The sequence below is a fragment of the Alosa pseudoharengus genome, unplaced genomic scaffold (genome assembly GCF_046254945.1).
Source record: "Alosa pseudoharengus isolate Yale_2024_CS ecotype anadromous, Long Island Sound unplaced genomic scaffold, YU_APseudo_1.1 YU_APseudo_1.1_scf_1, whole genome shotgun sequence".
Classification (NCBI taxonomy): Eukaryota; Metazoa; Chordata; class Actinopteri; order Clupeiformes; family Clupeidae; genus Alosa; species Alosa pseudoharengus.
The window spans coordinates 2,632,117-2,654,972 of record NW_027468564.1 but is presented as its reverse complement, the minus strand read 5'-3'; the positions used below and the strand labels follow the sequence as shown (position 1 = coordinate 2,654,972).

General features: G+C 38.9%; 1 protein-coding gene across 1 annotated transcript; it reads left to right on the top strand.

Moving 5' to 3' along the window:
* The first annotated feature begins 1,731 nt into the window (after positions 1–1,731).
* LOC143120577 (uncharacterized) lies at positions 1,732–17,662 on the top strand. The gene is made up of 3 exons (XM_076281383.1): positions 1,732–1,981; positions 3,796–4,111; positions 15,365–17,662. The coding sequence occupies exons 2-3, from the start codon at positions 3,841–3,843 to the stop codon at positions 16,642–16,644; spliced, it is 1,551 nt and encodes a 516-aa protein (XP_076137498.1). The 5' UTR covers positions 1,732–1,981; positions 3,796–3,840; the 3' UTR covers positions 16,645–17,662.
* The last annotated feature ends 5,194 nt before the right edge of the window (positions 17,663–22,856 follow it).

The following is a 22,856-nucleotide window of genomic DNA, read 5'->3' as shown; positions in this document are numbered from 1 at the left end:
TCTTCAATAATGAAACAAGATGCAGATTTTTAAAGAAAATTCTATTTTTTCCATTTCTTCTCCAAATTTCTTGGCAAATGATGCAATACATCTTTTGTAAATAGTCTGTATCTCACTTGTCTACCTTATTATGTCTATATTTATCAAAAAATTTAACCACTTTAAGCCTTTATATTATTTTTCTGCATATATTGTCCGCCATCTTGAATTTTGGCACTGAAAATGAAGAAAAAAATTGGAAACAGGTTGTTTTGTATTCAATGGGGTCCTAGCAAGTTAAAAATCACCAGTTGCAAAAATCTATATGAACCGTTCCTAAAATGACACGATTCCCCATACTACTGCACTAATATTCAGGGAATTTCGCATGTAGATGGTTCTCAACCTTTTTTAAGCAAATGCCCATACACCCATAATTGCAACGTTACCTGCAGTTTGTTTGAAACGCTAGGTGAACATATAATAATCAATTGGACCTGAAATGTCTTTCTTTGTTGCCATTATTAGAGATCAGCCTTTCTTAAAAGCGTATTGCTGCACAAACGTTTTGTGATAGAACACCAGGCGCACAATCCATAGGCTACATTATATGAAATGCCTAGGCTAAATAACGTGAATATATTTGTTTTCCAACCGTGAACAAGTCATTTTTTTATTTGCTTGACGTTTGGTAGGCTTAGCTATCCAAGAAAAAAGAATCAAATGAACCAAAGGCAAGCCTTATTAGGCTAGGAACTTGGCTATTAAACGGGAGACTTTCTGTGGCCCATCTGTAAACAATTCTGGGTTTTAAATTTAAGTAGTATTTTTGCCATTTCCGTGCTATTGGTCTATGCATATGTTTGCATTGCACTGCTATACCAAAAAATATTTTTTGACCGTGGTGCGCAATTTTACGCACGGGGCGCACCTTGGAACAGTGTTTACCCAAATTCAACCCAATTCCTATAACGTGCAAGGTATATTGTGCTTGCTAGTATGATTACAGTAGTTTCTTTTAACTTGTCGACCAGCCAGCCACGGTAATATTACCTATATTTCGAAGGAAATTTGACTGTGAACCACAAGTGTGAAATCATGTGTGTAAGCCTATATAAAATGGAGAGTGACATCACCAGTCGAAATAGCTGTACCCCTGAAGCCCACGGTATAATTCGAACACTGCTCGTCACTGTCCATGTGCACAGGATCAGCATCCGCTGACATATTGTGCTGGATCACAGGGTTGGGCTGATGTGTCAGTGGTTGCACAGTCAATATTCAGATCCAGTTCATCGGCTGTGAAACGAGATCTCAACTGATCCCCATGTCTCCTGTATGTGATGTCTGTGTCTGTCCCTTGAACTCTGTAGGACACTGGTCCTGTTTGCTCATATTAGCCTACTATCACTATCACTTTTTTATTTTCCCTCTTTTTTCAAAGGCTACCACAAATTCACAACCACAAAGACACACCTCTGTTGTTTTCACAGCCACACAATTTGAATTAAGGCAGAAATAAAATAATGTTTTACGGCTACTTTTCCCATTTGTCTTATGTTATTTTTGTCAACATTTACTTTTTACAGCTGTTAACACAATCGTTATTTTCCCTCATTATGAATTGAAAAACTAATGCGTGATTAGTTCCGAGTTTTACTTTGTTTCCGAGTTTTATTTTGAAGGATTATCGAATGGCGTCCATGTTGGAATTGTGATTGTTGTCGCTGAGTCCACGCAGCCAAAGCCGCAGGCACGGACAGGAAAATTGTATGCAATCCAGCTCGGGACAACAATCGTAGCCAAGATGTTGGTATAAGACATATATTGCAGGGATAAACACTGTTTAAATCAGATACAAACACCAAATCAGCCGATCTAAGTTGACGAAGCAGCGAACTTGTCGGAGAAGGGTAGCTTGGGCCGCCGCTCTCATCACGCAGCACTCCAAAGCAATTCAGCTTTGGGTAGGCTAGCGACATTGCCAGCAGCGGCACTGAAGGTATTAACAGAGAATGTCTAAGAGGCTCTGGTATGCTCTGGTATGTGTGCTTTAGTAGACAGACTTAGACGAGAGGGCTCTGGTATGTGTGTTTTAGTAGACAGACTTAGGTAGAGGTACGAGAGGTAGTTAGCCAAACATCCCAGGTAACGGGAGTGCTGCTGATCTCAACACGACTCATCTTCAGGAGCAATATGCAAAAACTTTCTTTATAGGTCAGCATTTTCTCTATAAAGTTGCATGGGTGAGCCAACAACCTCGCTTCGTAGTATAGCCTACCCCTCAGATAGCAGATGTGTGGACAACGTCCACCGGTGTTACGGTAACTGGCTGGATTGTTTACTTTGTCTCTGAGTTAACGTAACCGCCCCCTTCTTTTTGCAGATGTGTTCAGCTGATTCGAGAAATAACGCTCCCTACTGCATCAAGAAGGGGTGCATAGAAGGGTGTACATTTACACCAGACAAATGAAATCGACATTGTAGGCTAGGCTATAGTAATAATAGTAATACCGTTTACAGGTATTCGAGTCATTGTACAATGTCATTTTTGGTAGGCTACAGAGATAATTTAGATACCCTTATAGGGTACTTCAACCTTACAGTATTATTAACACATTATCCAGTGTTTCCCATACATTGACATATTTGTGGCGGCCCACCACAATATCAACATTGCCCACCACACAATGATTTTCCAGGTTGTACTAAATTGTGCTTAAATCTGGTTCATCATAACCATGCTATGCTAATTTGTTAAAAACTGTTGAATTCAAGTTAATTCTGCAAACCTACCCCCACAAATAGAATTCAGTTCTGTGGGAAACACTGAATTATCATTGCACTGAACTGCCTTGCACTATATTATTTCTTAATATTAAACCTCAGTCTATACTGATATTGCACTATCCACACCCTTTCAACTGTATATTGCATCTTGCGTGTGTCTGTTGAGGGGTCCACGACCATGCACTACTGCACTACCATATACCACCCATAGTGTCTATCTATTTATTTATTTGCAAATGTACATACTGTATTTATTCTCATACATAGACATACTCTATTGCCTTCATTCTATTCTTACTGTTCTGATTTTTTTTCTTTTTACTCCTTTATGTTTTTTTTGTATCCTTATATGTTATGTGAATGTTGTACTTGCGAGCAAAGATTAACCAGAGTCAAATTCCTTGTTTGTGTATGCAAACCTGGCCAATAAAGCTGATTCTGATTTTTATGGAGTGGGTGCTTGTGTGAATCCGCCGTTGGTTTGTATAGAAATTAATATTAAGAGCACATGCGTAAAAGGCGAAAACAAGGCGAAAAACAATTTTCCTATAGATGCTAAATCCTTATTGATTCATTAACGTTAGCAATTTGCCCGACATTGTAGGCTATTTGAAATCACATTTCATGAAGTTACATGAAGTGAGACAAACGTGTGCCAGTCAGGTAGGCATTTTGGTGGGAAAAAAAACTGATCAAAAAGTGTAACGGAATGTATTGTAGAAATGTAGTGGAGTAGAAAGTGTAGATAGTTTCAAAATGTAACAGAGTAAAAGTCAAAAGTAGTCACTATTGATTCTACTTAAGTAAAGTATATGTGGAAAATGTACTTAAGTACAGTAACAAAGTATTTGTACTTTGTTACATACAAAGTTGTTTCCTATTAATTAAAGCATGAAAAGAAAACCGACTTTGACCTTCCCTTTTTTATTTATTTTCTTTCTCAGCAGGGAATGTTTTCCATTATTGTAGTTTAAAATAAAAAACTGACTTGGACCTTTCTATTTGTCTTTATTTCTCTGACTACAGGCAATTTTACACTTTGGACGGGATCATCTTTGTTCTACTAGCAACATGGATCTCGGGCTTCCATTTCGTTCTGGCTGTGCTGAAACGCAGCAGGTTGATCTGAGAGTGATCGTGAAGGAAGAAGATATAAAGAACGACGAATATGGTCATATGCTTGCATGCACAGATGAAGAAGAAAAGCTTTTTGCAGATCCTCGCTGTAGCGCTGAAACAGATGACACAGAGTCCAACGTTACTGACAATGAAACACAACAGACAACAGCGGAGATCGAAGTGAAGATAGAAGAAGAGGAACAACATGAACATCTGCTGGAAAGTAAGTCCTCTCACATAGCAGGGAATTCTCCCACGTATGTAAGGGTGCGTAAGTAAAAAAAAAAGTGTGTAACTACACGCATTTCAGCCTGCGCAAGTTCTCCCCTTCGCTTAAGTCTGTCATTTATGCATGATGGAGGGAGTTGACCCCAGGGTCTTTTTCTGCATTAAAACACATCAAATAAGCCGTGGAGACGGTATTTTTCGATGATCAACCACTACGAAGCTTGTTCCGGTATACGCTATAGCCCCAAATCGCAAACAGTGGATTAGATAGATAGATAGATACTTTATTGATCCCCAAGGGGAAATTCAAGGTCTCGGTAGCATACAGACATCACACACAACATGCACTTACAGTAGAAATGGTAAATATAAGTATAAATATATAACCAAACTCCACTGTACAGTAGAGACAGTAGAAGATAAGAAAAACTAACAAAACAAAATACTAAATATACTATATAAATTAAATTAAAAAAAAAATCCACAGTGTGCTTGAGGGTGATCAAGCATGAGACGCTTGCAGTGACAGGGCCCGGACTGCCCTGTAGTTCTGTGTGCATGGTGAGGTGCTCTAGAGAGTGAGTGTCATGGTGAAGGTGCAAAAAGTAGTCCAACAGTAGTCCTGTAGTTCTTTGTGCATGGTAAGGTGCTCAAGAGAGCAGCTGAAGGGCGGTAAGCTAAATGCTTCGCAAATAGCGCATGAGCACGAAATTTGCAGATATTCTGTTGACTCATTAAATAAACGGGCGTTTTTTCTACTTGCTTCACTTTTATTTCAGTTTACTTTCAAACAAAAAGGGTATAAGAAGGTCTCTGCCTAAAACATGACGGAAAGACCTAAGTTAAACACGTTGCGTAGCCTAGTAGGCCTAATTATATCTCGAAATTCATGTGTGTTTGGTTGATTGGTGCGTGACAAAGAAAATAAGCAATCCTGACAACGGTGGAAAATCACAAAACTGTTTGATTGCTATATAACGGGGCTAAACAATACCTACTATGAGTCTGAAGAAGTTGACAACACATAATTTACCTGACTCACAAATACACATATAGCGACCATAGAAATAAAATGGGCAACTTAAGAACAAAGCTAAATCCACTGCGTCCCTATCATCCCTGCGTCATCCCTATGTTCCCCAGGTCCTATGTTCCCCGCTTGGGGTTAGGGTTTGGGTTATGGTTTTAAAAAAGGGTCCTATGTTCCCCGGTCCCATACAAAGTGGGGATCATAGGACCCGGGGAACATAGGTACGCTCCCGTTTGTAGAGAGACCACATTTTTTACAGTGTTAACCCTTTAGGCGCCAGGTTTTAAAAAAAACATCATTCGATTTTTACATCAAAATTTCAAAAGGCCATGGCTTGAAAGTGGTCAGAGATAAAGTCCTACTGTAAATGTGAAAATCATTGAGTATGAACAAAAGTTTATGAAGGGGGTAAATTTACACATCTAATTTGCATATTATGACGTCACTGGATGACAACCACCTCGAATTATGCACATTTCAGTAAATACTGGATGTTGAACATATATTTGAGCAGTTTTGCTTACTTTTTTGTCATTTCACCCACATAACACCTGAACAGGAAAGCAGTCACATGTAAACCAACAATAGTAAACTATTACTATTACCACAAACCTTATTCTACTATACAATAAAGTAGCCTGGTCAAATCAGTTCCTATCGCGGGTGACTTTGTAGTTCTTCAGAGCCCTATTTTTACTACCCCTGCTGTCTTTACTACGTCCATTACGGACACTATCATCACCTTTACCACTGGCACCTTCAGCTACGTTGGGCAGAGGGTCGACATAAGCGTGGTATGCTTAGTGAACACTGTCGGAAAGACGCAAATGACGCACCTCCATTCACAGACGCAGCGTGACTAGACGATCGCTCATATTCTCCAAAAGGCAGATATTCTTCTTCAGAATCAGACTAGGTAAATAACAGACCCAAGACTTCATCACATGTTAACTTTTTCTTCAACATTTGGTGTATTTCTGCTTCAATTTGTGCAAAACTATGGCCTGCATTGCGTCCGTGTTATGGAGGAAATGCACGTCTTCTTATGTGTTTCTCGTGTGTAATCGCGTGTAATACCACGTCCATTACGGACACTATCATCACTATTACCACTGGCACCTACAGCTATGTTGGGCAGAGGGTCGAAATAAGCATTGTATGCTTAGTGAACACTGTCGGAAAGACGCAAATGACGCACCTCCATTCACAGACGCTCCGTGACTATCACTGCCCATAGACGATCGATCATATCCTCCAAAATGCAGATTTTATCCTTTAGAATCAGAATAGATGAGACTTCATCACACGTGCATTTTTTTTCAACATTTGGTGTATTTCTGCTTCAATTTGTGCAAAACTATGGCCCGCATCGCTTCCGCGTTATGGAGGAAATGCACGTCTTCTTCGTGTGTTTCTCGCGTGTTTTTCACATGCTTCCTGAAAACTTTGAAAAAAAAGTTTGAGCTTGAATCGAAGCTCTGGGTGTCTGCCAACTAGTGGTCAAGAGTACAAATGAGATTTTACACTGTACTCGCGTCTATCGTCTGTTTTAATCAGTGACGTTGTTTGTCGCAATTTTGCGACTTTGGCGGGTAAAGGGTTAAACTGGTACCGGAGTAATCTGAGTACCCAGAAGCTTGCATCATGCTGAACGAACTTCTGGGCCAAAACATTCACAACCAAAAACAGCTACTTTCAGAGACGCCCACTGGTCTCACTTCCTTTGTGTTAATAGGCAAAAGTTCCTACTGAAACCAGTGCGAAATGGCTGCCGATACAAACGTAATTGAAGTGGAAAGTATTATTGATCCCTATCCTGAGTGAGAATGTATTGTGCCAAACTTCATAACGTAATTTAGCAACAGTGCCACCAGCCGAGCTAGCTGCAAGTTACCAGTGAACGGTAACTTGCAGCTTGGAGCTTATGGTGAGGGTGGTTGCGTTTCTTTAGGAATCCGCCGCCTTGGTTTGTATAGAAATGAATATTAAGTGACAGATACACGTAAGAGGTTGGACATAAAGTGACAGTAATGTGACATTCCGATAGCTAACTTAAAATGGACAGATTTGTCACATTTTATCTCTGCACGGCCCGAGCCTGATATGGGCAACAAAGCCAAATGTTGAAAATATGATGAAAACTCATTGCATTGCATAGCATAGTATAGCACCTATTTAAGTGGCTTAACTAGGGCTGTCAAAATAACTGATTAATTTCGATTAATTAATTTGAGAAAAAATAACTGATTAAAAAAATTAGTGCAGATTAATCGATTCCGTATGACCTTTGACCCCGAGCCGTTCTAGTCAGTAAAAATTAGACAGTTAAATGAAGGAGAGAGAAGAAAACGTGCTGCCTGGATCATTGATTGGAACATTTACTTTTAAAAAACGGCCTGATGGTGTTGATAAAAATAAAGTGGTGAAAATAAAGTCCTCTGCAATGAAATGCCTTGTATGTGAAAAAAAAACTTCTTCCCGAAGCACTTTTGAATTTATTTCCTCAGCATATTAGGTCATATCATAGATTATTATGGCAATTATTTGAACAGTGAAAATAATAATAAAAGAGTTTTTGAACTTTAATGTCACTAATGCTGATTATTCAATGATTTATTTGAATTTAAATATTTAAAATACTTTCACAGCAAAAATTATATATGCGATTAATTTAGATTAATTAATCACAGAGTATGTAATTAATTAGATTAATTTTTTTAATCGATTGACAGCCCTAGGCTTAACTGAAAAGTAAAGATCATTATTTGAAAATGATTGTCGGGGAGGGGGGGGGGGGGGGGGCGCGGAGGTGTCACTGTTTTCAAAGGGGAGGCCCACATTGATGGAGTTTGGGAACCCATGCTCTAGACTAGGACCAGAGATGCTTACTGTAAAATCTAAGTCTTCAATCTGCAAAACTGGGGGCTCAACAACTCAAATGTGCTATTCGCCAAGTCAAATTTTGGAAGAAGTTTAAGTACCTACCGTTCTAGGTTATACTTGAGCTACACTCATGACATTCCATGTCTGGATGTTATTAGTAACAGATATTGACTGTTGAACATTTGAAGGCGACAGGTGAGATAGTTTTCCAGATATTGCTGTTTAAAAATGGCTTTTCAGAGCATGATGCCAAAAAAATGCCCCTCATACAAATATTTTGTAAGTTGTCTTAGTTGAGAAAACTATTAACTTAAAGGGATATTCCACCATTTGGGTATTACACTCATTTTCCACCTCCCCTTGACTTAAACAATTGATACTCGCATTCCATTGGTTAGTGACTGGATTATTACACCTGAATGAGAGTATAGTTCCATGTCAAATCAGCCTAGAAAATCGCTATGTTTCATTTTCCGTTGGTCTTATTACACTTTCTAACTTGAGAGGAGACAAGTTTTAAATAGGAAAATTACCGGAAATCTTAGTCACTTTTAAATGTGATGCCAGCAGGCGAGATGCTAATGGTCTAATCCGATTCAATGATCTATGCTAGGCTGGAGCTAAAAGTGGTATCGCCAGACTCAGAGAACAGCTGGATGAACTGGAGAAAGGTAAAAATCAATTGTTTAACTCAAGGGTGGAAAATGAGGTGGACAATGAGTGTGATTCCCCAAATGATGGAATATCCCTTTAATATATTCTTATTTTTTTTCTTATTAAGAAGTGTATCTTTTTACTAGAATTTTCCAGGAAATTCTGAGATGGTCAGGTGGGAAGATTTTCAGAATTTAGGTGAAAGGAGACGGAATGACCCTTTACTGAATGGGTAAACATGCCCGCAGGAGTTTGCCTACAATAACAAATAAAATACCTATTGCAACAATCATTTTAATGTCGTCAAGGCCATAGACTACTCAGAGTATACAGGATAAATATTTCACATTCGTTGCTATTGATTTTGCAAAACACAACGCTGATATGGGTGTAAATATGATGATTCCATGATAGTTTCGACTAGCACCGTGGAGCAAATTAAATTGTTTAGGCGATCGAACCACACAGAATCAGAGGATCCATCATAATATCACAGATTCCACTCAGTCAAACGACATTGGGAGGATGATCAGTGAGTGATCATCTCTTTTCCTTTCTCATACTAGATACTAGACGATGAGTGCCAGGTGTAACATTAATGATGAACTTGAGGCTGCTGAAGTTGGTATGGGCAGAAAATAGTTATGTTTTTATATGATACAAATAATTTTAACCATGCCGCAAGTGATTACAAGTAAAAGTGGCAAAGTCCGAGTCAAGTCTCGAATCAATAGCATGGAAGACCAAGTCGAGTCGCAAGTCATTTCTAATTTTGTCAAGTTGAGTCTGAAGTCATCAAAATTGTGACTTGAGTCTGACTCGTCCAAGTCATGTGACTCAAGTACACACCTCTGCTACATACCACAATTTAGTCCATTAGCATTATTATTATGTAATAAACAACAGTTAGAATAGATGGGTTGTTTTATTTGTTTATTTGTTTATTTGTTTGTTTGTTTAAGACTGAAAACAGTAATACATTAGAAACATCCTCTTCCATGGTCAGTTTGTTTAAACCAGCCAGGCACTTTATCTAATCCATAACAAATAATGAATATTAACAATTATGTGTTGTCTTCTTTATTTCTCTTTAAGACAGTTAAATGAACCAAAATATCCAAAAAATATGTCAAAAAAGCTATAGTACTTGATCGCATTTTGAAAATTGTCTCCAGACGTGATGTAGTTCAGTTTCAGGATATTTTTTTGTTCACTTTAGACAACCTATTTTCAAACTTTGATGTAATCAGATGGGCAAAAATCAGATTAGATCACTTTTGAACAACTGGGTTATGTTGCAGTCTTAAAAGATATCTACTACTGTCTTGTAACGTGTAAGTAATAACTAGTAATTATACCCATTTGAATTCTATTTTATGTTAAATATTTTCCTCATCAATATGCAATTGTTAAATGTGGAACATCTATCTGTAACTCTTCCAGAACATCTGTATAATTCCAAGTCTCTATGGTAACTCATCAACGTCCTCAGCGCGTCCAGCCAAGAGGCTACCAGTGGAAGTGCTTTGGGCAGGCTGCCAAACGTTTCTAAAAGGAAAAAGATTTAACCACTTGTCATGCTCATAATTAGCCTGACGAGCCAGACCCACATTAAAATGTAGGGTCTGGGGACTCACCGTCAATAGCCATACAAAGCTGTACTACCCAGATAGCAAGGGGCTGGCGGACCACTGTCGGCCCACTGGGGGCAGATCTGGCGGTCCGCTGGCATATTGCTCATCGGTTCTCTGGCGGTCCACTGGTGGGCTGCAGACAAATGCCCCAATATTTTGCCACTATCGGTCTAAAATCTTTTTCATTTGTTCAGTTATACTCCATATATCATTTTGAATAACTTTTCTTAATATTCATGAGAAGTTGAATTTGAAGAGATGGTGGTCCAACGGCATATCACCAGCGGTCCGCTATCTGCCAATCTGATTTTGTTATCTGGGTAGTTAGGTGCAAGGTGAATGTTGCCATGTTGGAAATGTCTCTTAACAAATCACTCCGCCCAGTAGCCTGATGAGCCAGACCCACATTAAAATGTAGGGTCTGGAGACTCACCGTCAGCAGTGCTCAGTCCGAGGGGCGGGATAATCGGTTGTCTTTCAAATTCCCTCTGCACCCAATAGGATAGCGCTACAACTCATGAGTCCCATGCGTTTTCACACCAGCGGAGCTAGTTTGCTAGTTCAAACTTTTGCCAACTTAAAAAAAGCTTAACTCGTGTCACGCTGTTCGCCAACAGCAACATCCATCTTCTTTGTTTTCAAGGAGCAGGGAATTCACGCCGAACTGTTTAAACTCTGCCATCAATCATTATGTTAAGCCCGCCTACCGACTCTATACACGATGTGATTGGCCTTATTGAAGCTTAATTTTTCCAGCTCGCAAGCCAACAGAGAGTTGCTAGAGTAGCCTGTGCAGCAAATTAAATTTGCTGCCGCTGGGTGTGTCTAGATTTCTAGGCTAGCACATAATAGCACCATACTTCTGTAGTAGTAGTAGTAGTATCATCAATAGGGCCCCTACACATAAAACGAAGCATCAGTAACTTAGTAAGTGTACCGGGAGTTTATTAAAGGTACACTGTAAAAAGTTTAACGTAAAATTTACAGCAACTTGCTGGCAGCAAATAACCAGTAAGTTGCTGTATTTCACTCTACAATACACCTACTGTATATGAAATCACAGTACCTATGCCTGATACTGTAAATGCAAACTACAGTAGTACTACCAGTGCTGTAATGTATACAGTATTGAATTGTCTACCGTATTTTTAATCACAGTACTTATGGTTATGGTTATGGTTATGGATTTAGCAGACGCCTTTGTCCAAAGCGACATATAAATACAAAACAACATAATAATATTTAAAAATGAACAGGGAACAGATTAAAATCTAGGTCAAATATAGTAAGGAGAATAGTTGTAGTACACAATAATATCAATTCAATCAATAGCCTAATAAAAAAGCAATGTAAAAAAGGGGAAAGGCAATAATAAAAACAATAATGTCAATTCAATCAATAATATAAAACAATAACATGCTAAGACTACATTAAGGAGAATATCAATAATAAACAATAATGTCAAATTAATTAACAGCCCAATTAAAATAAAACAACATTATATAAACCATAACACATAAGCGCTTAAACAACTAAGTATATGTTGAATAGGAATGTCTTTAGACCCCTCTTAAACGACCCAAAACTACCACAGGAACGGAGACCACTGGGCAGTTCATTCCACCAACATGGAACCACTGAAGAAAAGAGTCTGGAATTAGACCCAGTTTTTATGACTGGTCGACACAACATACGCTCACCAGAAGACCGCAGTGGGCGGTTGGGGATGTAAGGCTTGATTATTGAATTAAAATAACTAGGAGCAGATCTAGTTAGTGTCCTATAGGCCAAAGTGAGAGATTTAAATTTAATTCTGGCTACTATAGGGAGCCAATGGAGAGTAACTAGGAGAGGAGTTACATGTGTCCTCTTTGGCTGATTGAAGACCAGGCGTGCTCCAGCATTTTGAATCAGCTGTAATGATCTTGTTACACAAGCGGGTAAGCCAGCTAACAGTGAATTACAATAGTCCAGCTTAGAGATGACCATGGTCTGAACAAGAAGTTGTGTGGAATCTTGTGTCAGATAAGGTCTGATCTTCCTAATGTTGTAAAGCATAAACCGGCATGATTTTGCAATAGAAGCTATATGCTCAGAGAAGTTAAGTCGGTCATCAATTACAACGCCCAAGTTTCGTGCCGATCTAGTTGGGGTCAGTGAAGTTGAGTCAAGCTGGATGTTAATCTGTTGGGGAATAGCTGTTTTAGCTGGAAACACCAAAAACTCTGTTTTTGAGAGATTAAGCTGAAGGTGCCGATCTTTCATCCAGGCTGAAATATCCTTAAGGCATGCAGAAATCCGGTGGGAAACACTAGAGTCATCAGGTGGGAAAGACAGGTAAAGTTGAGTGTCGTCTGCATAACAGTGATGGTCAAATCCATGGGAGCGAATAGTATCACCTAAGGAAGTGGTGTAAATAGAGAAAAGCAAGGGTCCTAATACTGATCCCTGAGGCACACCTGTGGTGAGGGCATGAGACTTAGATACTTGTCCCTGCCAAGACACGTTGAAAGAACGCCCTTTAAGGTAAGATTCAAACCAGTCAAGAGCTTTTCCAGAAATTCCCAGTTCAGATAGTATAGATAGGAGAATGTCATGGTTAACAGTATCAAAGGCTGCAGATAAATCTAGTAGAATTAATACTGATGACTGAGCAGAGGACTTAGCTACTCTCAATGCTTCAGTCACAGACAGAAGAGCAGTTTCAGTAGAATGACCACTCTTGAAACCAGACTGCATAGGGTCTAGTAGATTATTCTGATGAAGAAAGTCACAAACTTGCTTGAAGACCACTTTCTCCAAAACCTTTGACAAGAAAGGAAGAAGGGAGACAGGTCTGTAGTTCTTCACCTCAGTTGGATTAAGTGTACTTTTCTTTAGCAGAGGTGTAACCCTAGCCTGTTTAAAAGAATAAGGAACTATTCCAGAACTGAGTGAAGCATTAAATACATGTGTGACTGCTGGTAGAACAGCGGGTGAGATAGACTGTAGAAGAGTGGACGGGACAGGATCTAATGGGCATGTTGTTGGACGACATCGCTGAAGCAATTGAGAGACTGCTTCCTCATCAAGAGGAGAGAAAGAGTCAAATGATGGGGTCATACTAACACAAGGCAAAGCCCTCTTTATAGGAGCATCAAACTGAGCACTTATTTTAGCAACTTTTTCAGTGAAAAATGTTGCAAAGTCATTTGCTGACAGTGAAGTAGTTGATGGTGGTGGTGGAGGATTGAGGAGAGATTTGAAAGTAGAAAAAAGTTGTCTACTGTCAGTGGCGTTCTCAATCTTGCTTTGATAGAATGCCTTTTTTGCAAGTGTAACAGTGGATGAAAAGGATGACAGCAAAGACTGGTAGTTACTAAGATCATTTCCATCTCTGGATTTACGCCATTTCCTCTCAGCAGCTCTAAGTTCCTTTCGTACTGAGACTATACTGTTCGTCAGCCATGGATGGCGAGGTTTAGAACGAGTAGGTCTTGAGGAAAGAGGACATGCTGCATTCAGACAAGATGCCAGTGTAGAGCAGAGAGTCTCTGTAGCGTCATTAACCTCAAGTGTCAAGAATGAGCTAGGAGTAGGTAAAGCAGATGTTACTAATGTTGCAAAATGGTCACTTGAGAGGCATACTTATGGATCATACTGTAACTAAGTACAGTAGTAATACCAGTGCTGTAATATTATATACAGTAATTTTGGGAAATTCATATCCTGCTTTATCTACAGCCAGGATAAATTTGGCTAGGTATGGTTAGGCTACACAAACTTGCATAAATAACCATTGACAACTTTTTATCAGTTTGAAAAGCAAGTACATTTATTCACTTTTTATCCGTTTAGAAATTCTTGTGTGCTGCATCCATAACGTTAGACCAACGGTTGCAGTCAAATCTGATCCACCACCAGTAGCAGAGTGAAGCAGCACCTAGCAGAAATAGAAGAAAAAAAGATAAACAGTGTTAGATAACAATTTCCAACTGAAACTGAAGGCTACTTACAAGTGAAGCTTTAGAATAATCATATATATATACTAGGGCTGTCAATCGATTAAAAAAATTAATCTAATTAATTACATACTCTGTGATTAATTAATCTAAATTAATCGCATATATAATTTTTGCTGTTAAAGTATTTTAAAAATTCAAATTAATCATTAAATAATCAGCATTATTGACATTAAAGTTCAAAAACTCTTTTATTATTATTTTCACTGTTCAAATAATTGCCATAATAATCTATGATATGACCCAATATGCTGAGAAAATAAATTCAAATGTGCTTCGGGAAGAAGTTTTTTTTCACATACAAGGCATTTCAGGCCACAGATATAACCTAGGGGACACAATGAAAATTAATGAACACTCCCCTCAATGTCAACACTTATTTCTTTGCATTGATGTGCGACTATAGAGTTGATGACAGTGATATGCAAATTCCTTGCTGCAGACATTGCAGAGGTGTTATTTTTTATCAACACCATCAGGCCATTTTTTAAAAGTAAATGTTCCAATCAATGATCCAGGCAGCACGTTTTCTTCTCTCTCCCTCATTTTACAATCTAATTTTTACTGACTAGAACGGCTCGGGGTCAAAGGTCATATGGAATCGATTAATCTGCACTAATTCTTTTAATCAGTTATTTTTTCTCAAATTAATTAATCAAAATTAATCAGTTATTTTGACAGCCCTAATATATACTGTATGTTTTTTGAGTTTACTGTCAAAATGCCAGGCTGAAGATGGTGTTAGTTAGCATAACTCAGTTTCGTAAGGTATATTTAACGTTAGCTAGCTGGGTGAGCTCATTGATGATGTTTGCTTGCAGCAACAGCCATTCTATTTGTTCGTCCGAACAATGGTTAATGATAGTCAGATGTGACTTAAAGTTAACTTAAGACCTGTATCTGTAGGAAGAAAATTCCATGGCTTCCTGGTCCAGTATCATCAAATCAGCGGTCACGTTTGATCATGCAACTTATTTAATTATGCTTTAATTGCTGAATGTAGAACATCTATATGTGATTCTAAGTCTCTATGGTATCTCTTCCAGGTGTATCTGAACATCCACATATAACGCAACAGAAGATCCATGGACAGAATGATGAACTCAACCTGCAACTCAAAGGAAGGCTGCACCACTGCACGGTCTGCAGAAAGAGTTTCACGACCCTCACTAAACTCAAGAAACACCAGAAGACGCATTCTATTCACAACAGGCGACATAAATGTATTTATTGTGGAAAAGCCTTTTCACAAATTTCAACTCTTAAAATCCATTTACTAAGACACACTGGAGAGAAACATCATAAATGTACCCAGTGTGGAAAAGCTTTTACCCACCTTTCATATCTTAAAGCCCACGTGCTCATACATACTAAAGTGAAGCCTCATAAATGTACCCAGTGTGGAAAAGCTTTTACCCAAAGTTCAACTCTCAAAAGCCATTTACTAATACACACTGGCGAGAAACATCATGAATGTGTCCAGTGTGGAAAAGCTTTTACCCTCAACTCAACACTTAAAAAACACATGTTCATGCACACTGGAGACAAGCCTCATAAATGTGCCCAGTGTGGAAAAGCTTTTGCGCGAAGTTCAAATCTTAAAAGCCACATGCTAATACATACTGGAGAGAAGCCTTATAAATGTGACCAGTGTGAAAAAGCTTTTTCACACAGTTCATGTCTTAAACGCCATATGCTAATTCACACTGGAGGGAAACCTCATCAATGTGTCCAATGTGGAAAAACCTTTACACAACACACAACTCTTAAAAACCACATGCTCATGCACACGGGAGAGAAGTCTCATAAATGTGACGAGTGTGGGAAAGCTTTTCCACGAAAATCAACTCTTAAAAGCCACATACACTTACATATGGGAGAGAAGCGTCATAAATGTGTCCAGTGTGGAAAAGCTTTTTCAGAAAGTTCAGCTCTTAAAACCCATATACTAATACACACGGGAGAGAAACATTATAAATGTGTCCCGTGTGGAAAAGCTTTTAGACACCTTTCAACTCTTAAAACCCACATGCTCATACATACTGGAGAGAAGCCTCATAAATGTGTCCAGTGTGGAAAAGCTTTTTCACAAAGTTCAGGTCTTAAAAGCCATTCACGAATACACACTGGAGAGAAGCCTCATGAATGTGCCCAGTGTGGAACAACTTTTACACACCTCTCAACTCTTAAAAACCACATGCTTATGCACACTGGAGAGAAGCCTTATAAATGTGCCCAGTGTGGAAAGGCTTTTACACTAAGTTTCAATCTTAATAAGCACATGCGAAGACACTCTGAAGAGAAGTCTCATGAATGTTCTCAGTGAGTCAAGTTGTCACATGCAACTCCTAAAACCAGAAATTCAAGGTCTCAGTAGCATACAGACATCACACACAACATTAAATAACAGCAGAAAAAGTAATTAAAAGTATATAATATAAAAAACACAACAAGCAATAAGGACAGTAGAAGATGCAACATGCAACTCCTAAAACCAGTACGCTGTTACACACTCTGGAAGTAAACCTCCTAAATGTCACTTGTCTGAAAAGGTTGTTCAACGTCTGAAGAGTTTCAGGACCCTGACAGAACTTGAGAAACATCAGAATACACACACTGGCTGTGTCTTAAATTATACAAATCTCGGCTTCTAAGATAGTGTTCGATGGCAGCAAGGCATCATGATGTGCGACCTGTCCGAATCTCATATTCATGCCTTCTAAGGCTAAGTCCACACTAGTCTAAATTAGTTTTGATATGAATTTGCGGAACAAATCCGATCCGCGTGCACAAACAGCGTAGCAGTTTCGCGCCGTTTCCCACAGATTTTGATTTAATTTGTGGTAGTAGTTGACTTGGGCAATGGGTGAAAAACGCAAATTTCACGACCATCAACCCCTTGTCAAGACCCGTATGTTACTGTTGCTAGGCCAGATGAACACTGGCCATGCAGCATTAAAACTCGTAATTCTTATTCTTGAAAATCATGACAAACGTACAGTCACCAAGTATGGTTACGAGAGAAGAATTAATCACCAGATCAAATCTGCAAACTACTACTCCCTTCCGGGAGGCGTTACAGGTCTCTCCTCACCCAAAACAGCAGGTTTAGAGGAAGCTTCTTTCCTGCGGCTGTCACCCTACTGAACTCTGCATCCCGGTGACAACCAGCCAACTAAGTAATGCCACTGCATTGCACATATCTGTACATGTTGTTCATCCATTGTTCATATTGCATAGCCATATTAAAATGTTGAGGAGTTTAGAATTCTACACAAACATTCTATAGTTTCAGTGTTTTTGACCCTTTCAACAATAAAAACAAAAACAATGCTTGAACATTCTATTTGGGTCCCAATCTACTTCCTCTGCATTAAGATAACATATGGAATGTTAAAAAGGAAGTCTTGTGGGGCCAACTATGATGCTGATAATGGAACTCTCTTGAAAGGGTCTATACAGTCTATGGGGAAAATCTCTGAGGGCAATTGTCACATCATATGGTTATGTTTTCATCCAAAAATACAAGTAGTAAGATATAAACAATATATTTTTTTTATTTAACAAAGTCTGAACACAGCATACAGTACTTGTCAACAAATTACAGCATTTCCTGAGTATGAATAACTTCACATGAAACATCCCATTTTCATATTATCAAACAACGTAAACAGAAATGTTGTTTCTACATTGAGCCAACACATCTTTACAATTTCATGTCAACACTAATTACCTGTCTGTACATAAATCAATTTTACATTTTCTACATAAAATTGCATAGTCCTACAGTTACACAGCATATTATAGGCTACATATATGGCCTGATGAAAGTGGAAAGCTAAGAGATTGAGGGCTACCAAAGTTGTGTGCAAGATCTGCTCCAGTGAAATCCGTGTGAATGGACAGACAACCAATCTGAACACTTGAGTGTGCACCAACCAGCGGAATATTCCACATTAACCAGCTTTCGCGGGGCCTAGCAATACAGCTACTTCTATGCCATGTAAGGGATAATGTATAGAACGCCTGTCATTATTGGGAAAATAAGTCCCGACAGGGCGAACCGAACTGGCGTTCTATTCATTATCCCGCTTATTACATGGCTACTTGCCAAAACGAAACAATAAACTCTCCACGATGTGACTCTTTAGCCTACATAGCCTAGGCTATAGCCTATTTGTCACTGTTTCATCGTGGCTTTTGGTGAGAAACAAAGAGTTTGCAACAGCACACGCTGAACTTGAATCAAACATTCTTTAGAACACGGCTGATCAACCGTCTGCTTTCACTTTGAAATGAAGTTCCAGTCCTTGCGCAGTAATATGAAAGACGTAAATTAGAAGCACAAAACCCATTTTCCTTGACAGCGGTCTATTATACTTAGAAATGGTCTGTTATTGAGAATTAGCAGACCGCCGAACATTGGGAAGGCCCATTCAAGTGAATGGAGCATTCTGCAGCACTCTGAAGAGCCGTGTAATAATTATAGTTATTGCACATCTGAAGTCTCTCCATGATCTGACAAAAAAGTATTGTTTTATGCCAGGTAATGCACAGTCCTATTGTATGGCATAGATAGATAAATCATTGTTGTCATTGTATGTGATTGTAAGGGGACCGATCAGTGAGGCATGAGGACACAAGGAGGTTTGGTTCAAAATGGAGGGTTTTTATTACCCAAAAAATGATCAAAACTGACAAAGTCTACAAACTGATAATTAGGCCTATAAAAGAGGTCAACCAAAAGTATAATGACACAACTGACGTGACGTAGACTGAACAAAAAACTGACCTGACACAATGAAACAAAAGGGAACATATATATCGGCTTGGCCAAACCAAAGGACACAAACAGGGGATACACTAAATACATAGACTTAAATCATAACACAGAGCAAAGTAACTAAGGCCAAATTCCCCCCTCGGGCACATGGCAGACGTGGTACGGTCTAATAGGTCGGCACCCAGACTTAGGTCCTCTCAGCCATGGAGGTATTATATATAACTGGAGAGAGTGACTAAGTCCCGCCCCCATTCATTTCAATGGCCCATGCTAGGCTAGCTACTTCAGCCAAAAAAGTCTGAAATTGACCGCAGCCATCTTTACAAAAATGGCGTTTCATGGGTGTTCGTTTCCGGCACCAGCTAGAATTAGCCTATTAGATTCCACGTTACAGACAGAGACAACGTCAGGTACGACGGTATGTCGTTGATGAAGATTGGACATTCACTAAGAGGAAAATAATTTGTTCGGGAACGCGCTTCACTTCACCTCGTTATTTGCGCAAATTTATTTCATTGGTTGGGATAACATTTTGGGAATGGTGGTAGAAGTTTGCCCTGTCTCTTAAGTCCTAGGTTATTTAATGTGATGTTCATATGTGAAAATAAACAATGCAAATCAATATTGAGTCACTTTAGGATACATAAATAATGATTCCTAAATGCTACATTTGGACAGGTTGTGGCCTATTACGCAATATGGCTATCCAACGAAAATGACTATAATTATGTAGACATGGGATGTAAGAGACTTGTGGTTAGCTGGGATTTTTGCTGCACCCAGTGTGAATTTGCAGCTTGTTAAACCTAGGCTACATTTGCAGGCAGATGAAATGAAGCCAACGCAAGTTAAACTTACCGATAGAAGCGCACATCCCTCGGTGTGGTTCGAGCAGGCATTTCAAGAGTCTGCAACTGTTGTTGATATTTGGCTTTTGCCTCGACTGGAAGCCTGGCCATTTAAATCAAATGCATAGCCTAATCATGTCAATGTTGCAAGAAAGCAAACTAAATAAGTCATTGACATTTGTTTCGTTTTAAATCACTTGGGGAGACATAGGTTACATGATCCAGACGTTGCGTTCTACAGAACTACAGCCTGTGCGTTTTAAAATAGTCTTCATACACAACGCAATGGGTAGGCTAATAATTGGATGTAGGTCATTGCTATGCATCTGCCAAAGTGTATGGTCATAGTCAGTTACTTTAAGGTAATTGGCACCCCGCATATACGGCAAATAATAGCCTAATATGACAACATTAACATTTTTCTTTTATTTACCACAAAGTCCGGTAATACAGCCTAAACCATGTAGGCATTAAGTCAAGTATCAGTAGCTTAATCCAAGTAGTTAGTTGTTTTATTTGTCGTCTTCCAAAAATGCAAACCAACATGGACGCGCGAGGACGCTCGTGCCCAACACTAAACTCGTGCATGAGCTGTCATCTACCAATCAGCATGTAAAAACTGGTGCCGGAAGTTGCAACCATGTAACGCCATGTTTTAAAAAATGTCGCGGCCAAATGCCATGCTAAGTAGCTGAAGCTAACCATTCAAATCCTGACCCCCTGCTCTCAGCCCTCAGCCACGCCTTTGCCCAACCAGGAAGGGAACGCCCCCAACGCTCAGCCCAGGTAACTCAAGACAAAAGAAACATATGATTAGTAACAAACAACTTATATAACCTTACAGTGTTAAAATGTGTGCACCCATATAAAACAATGTAAGGCTAAAGTACAAAAACTGTGCACCCATATAAAACAATGTAAGGCTAAAGTACAAAAACTAATAAAGTAAATAAATGAAACAAAATGTTGAGTGAGTTATTTGAATAGAATAGCACATGTGACTGCAAACAATAAAACGTGCAGCAAATTCATGATTTACCAAAAGAAACTAATAATGTGCATTTGTAAAGTGAGGGCTTGTGTTACCATGTGTGGCTGTGGCCATCACAGTGATACAATGCAACAAGTTCCATGCATGCCACAAGATTTTCAGCACTATTGCTACACGGAGGAGAAAAGGCCCGTGAGCTAAAGCAATTCTTTTTCAGTCCTTAAGCCATCATCAATCATGCACAAACTGTATGTGACGAACACGGAATGGCCACAGAACTTTCGCAAAGATACAGTACGCTTCCATTGGTTACAACAGACGAGGAAGCGTGTATGCACTCCGCTTCCGTTGTTTAAAGATTGAATGGGAAAAGGATTCAGAGCCAAAGACTAAAATTGTACCCAGCTATAATTTGTAAGGTATCACCAATATCAAGTTAATGTAGATGTATGGTTACATACATTCTTAAAATGGTTATGGTCTACAATTAAATATCTATTAAAAACTTCACAATGGAGGATGTTTTTAGAGCGTGATCTGCAGGCGACTTGTTGGCTATTTTTGTGCGCAGGTGGATCTAGACTTTGAGAATTTTTTATTTTTTAATTTGAATGTTTATGCCACGGCCGGAAAATTAACGAGCAACATCATTGCGTTATAATCGATTATGGTTGGCCACTGTATTGATGCAGCATCATCCATGTCCGCATTGCGATGCATCAACATGGTTAATTTCAACAGCTCTAATATTTATATTTAATATTTTGTATAGTATTGTAATATTTAATATATGTTTGTATAGTATTGTTTATTTTCATTAGGCTGTTGATTAATTTGACATTGTTGTTTATTATTGATATTCTCCTTAATGTAGTCTCACCATGCTATTGTTATTATATTATTGATTGAATGGACTTTATTGTTTATTATTGCTATTTTCCTTCATTTTCATTGTTTATTTCATTACGCAATTAATTGAATTGACATTCTTTATTATTGCAATTTTTCTTAATGTAGTCTGACCAACATTTTTAATTGCTCCCTGTTAAATGTAAGTATTATATTGTTTTGTATTTGTATGTCGCTTTGGACAAAAGCATCTGCCAAATCCCATAACCATGACTTTATATTACTCTAAACCACCTTCTGTAAACCAACTGTATATTACTGTCTACACTGCACTATATTACTTGTCCTGTCTATGCACCACCTGTCTATACATTGCACTTTTCTGCTTTTTGCACTTCTGGTTAGACACAAACTGCATTTTGTTGTCTTGTACTTTGCACAATGACAATAAAGTTGAATCTACTCTAATCTAATCTAAGATAATCTAATTTCATACCCTGGGAATCCAGAGTTCTTGCGGGAGCACAATTTGAATTTGCTCAGTGAGTCACTTTGGCAATGAGTAATGATGCACGTTACTTTTGTCCTTTGTATAGCAGGGAACCAATCATATCGGTGTATCTGATATAGGCGGGCCAGAGTCGAGCTAAACAGATGACAGTCGTAGTGTTATCTGATTGTGTCATAGTCCGGAATAAGTCAGTAAAACATTGGTCATATATTAGTGTTATCCAATTGTGTGCAGTGAGATTTTCAAATGCATGCTTGGTACCGCTCCTCGATAGCCTGGGTGTTCCCATGCAATTTGATTCACGCTGCTAAGGCAGCCTGGAAACTACCGCCCTAATTTTTGCCTCAGATAGGGAACCAATCACAGAACAGGGGGGAAAGCAAGACGATGATGAACTATGCACAGACGCATTTGATAGACATCCGTGGCACCCAATAAACGGATCTGGGCATTTTTTTCAAATACGAGAAAATGAACGTTTGGTTCCCAGACCACGTCTCATTGAGAAGTGGTGGCGCTAGCCAGGCTAGCTCCTCGAGTTGGGCCATTACATTTG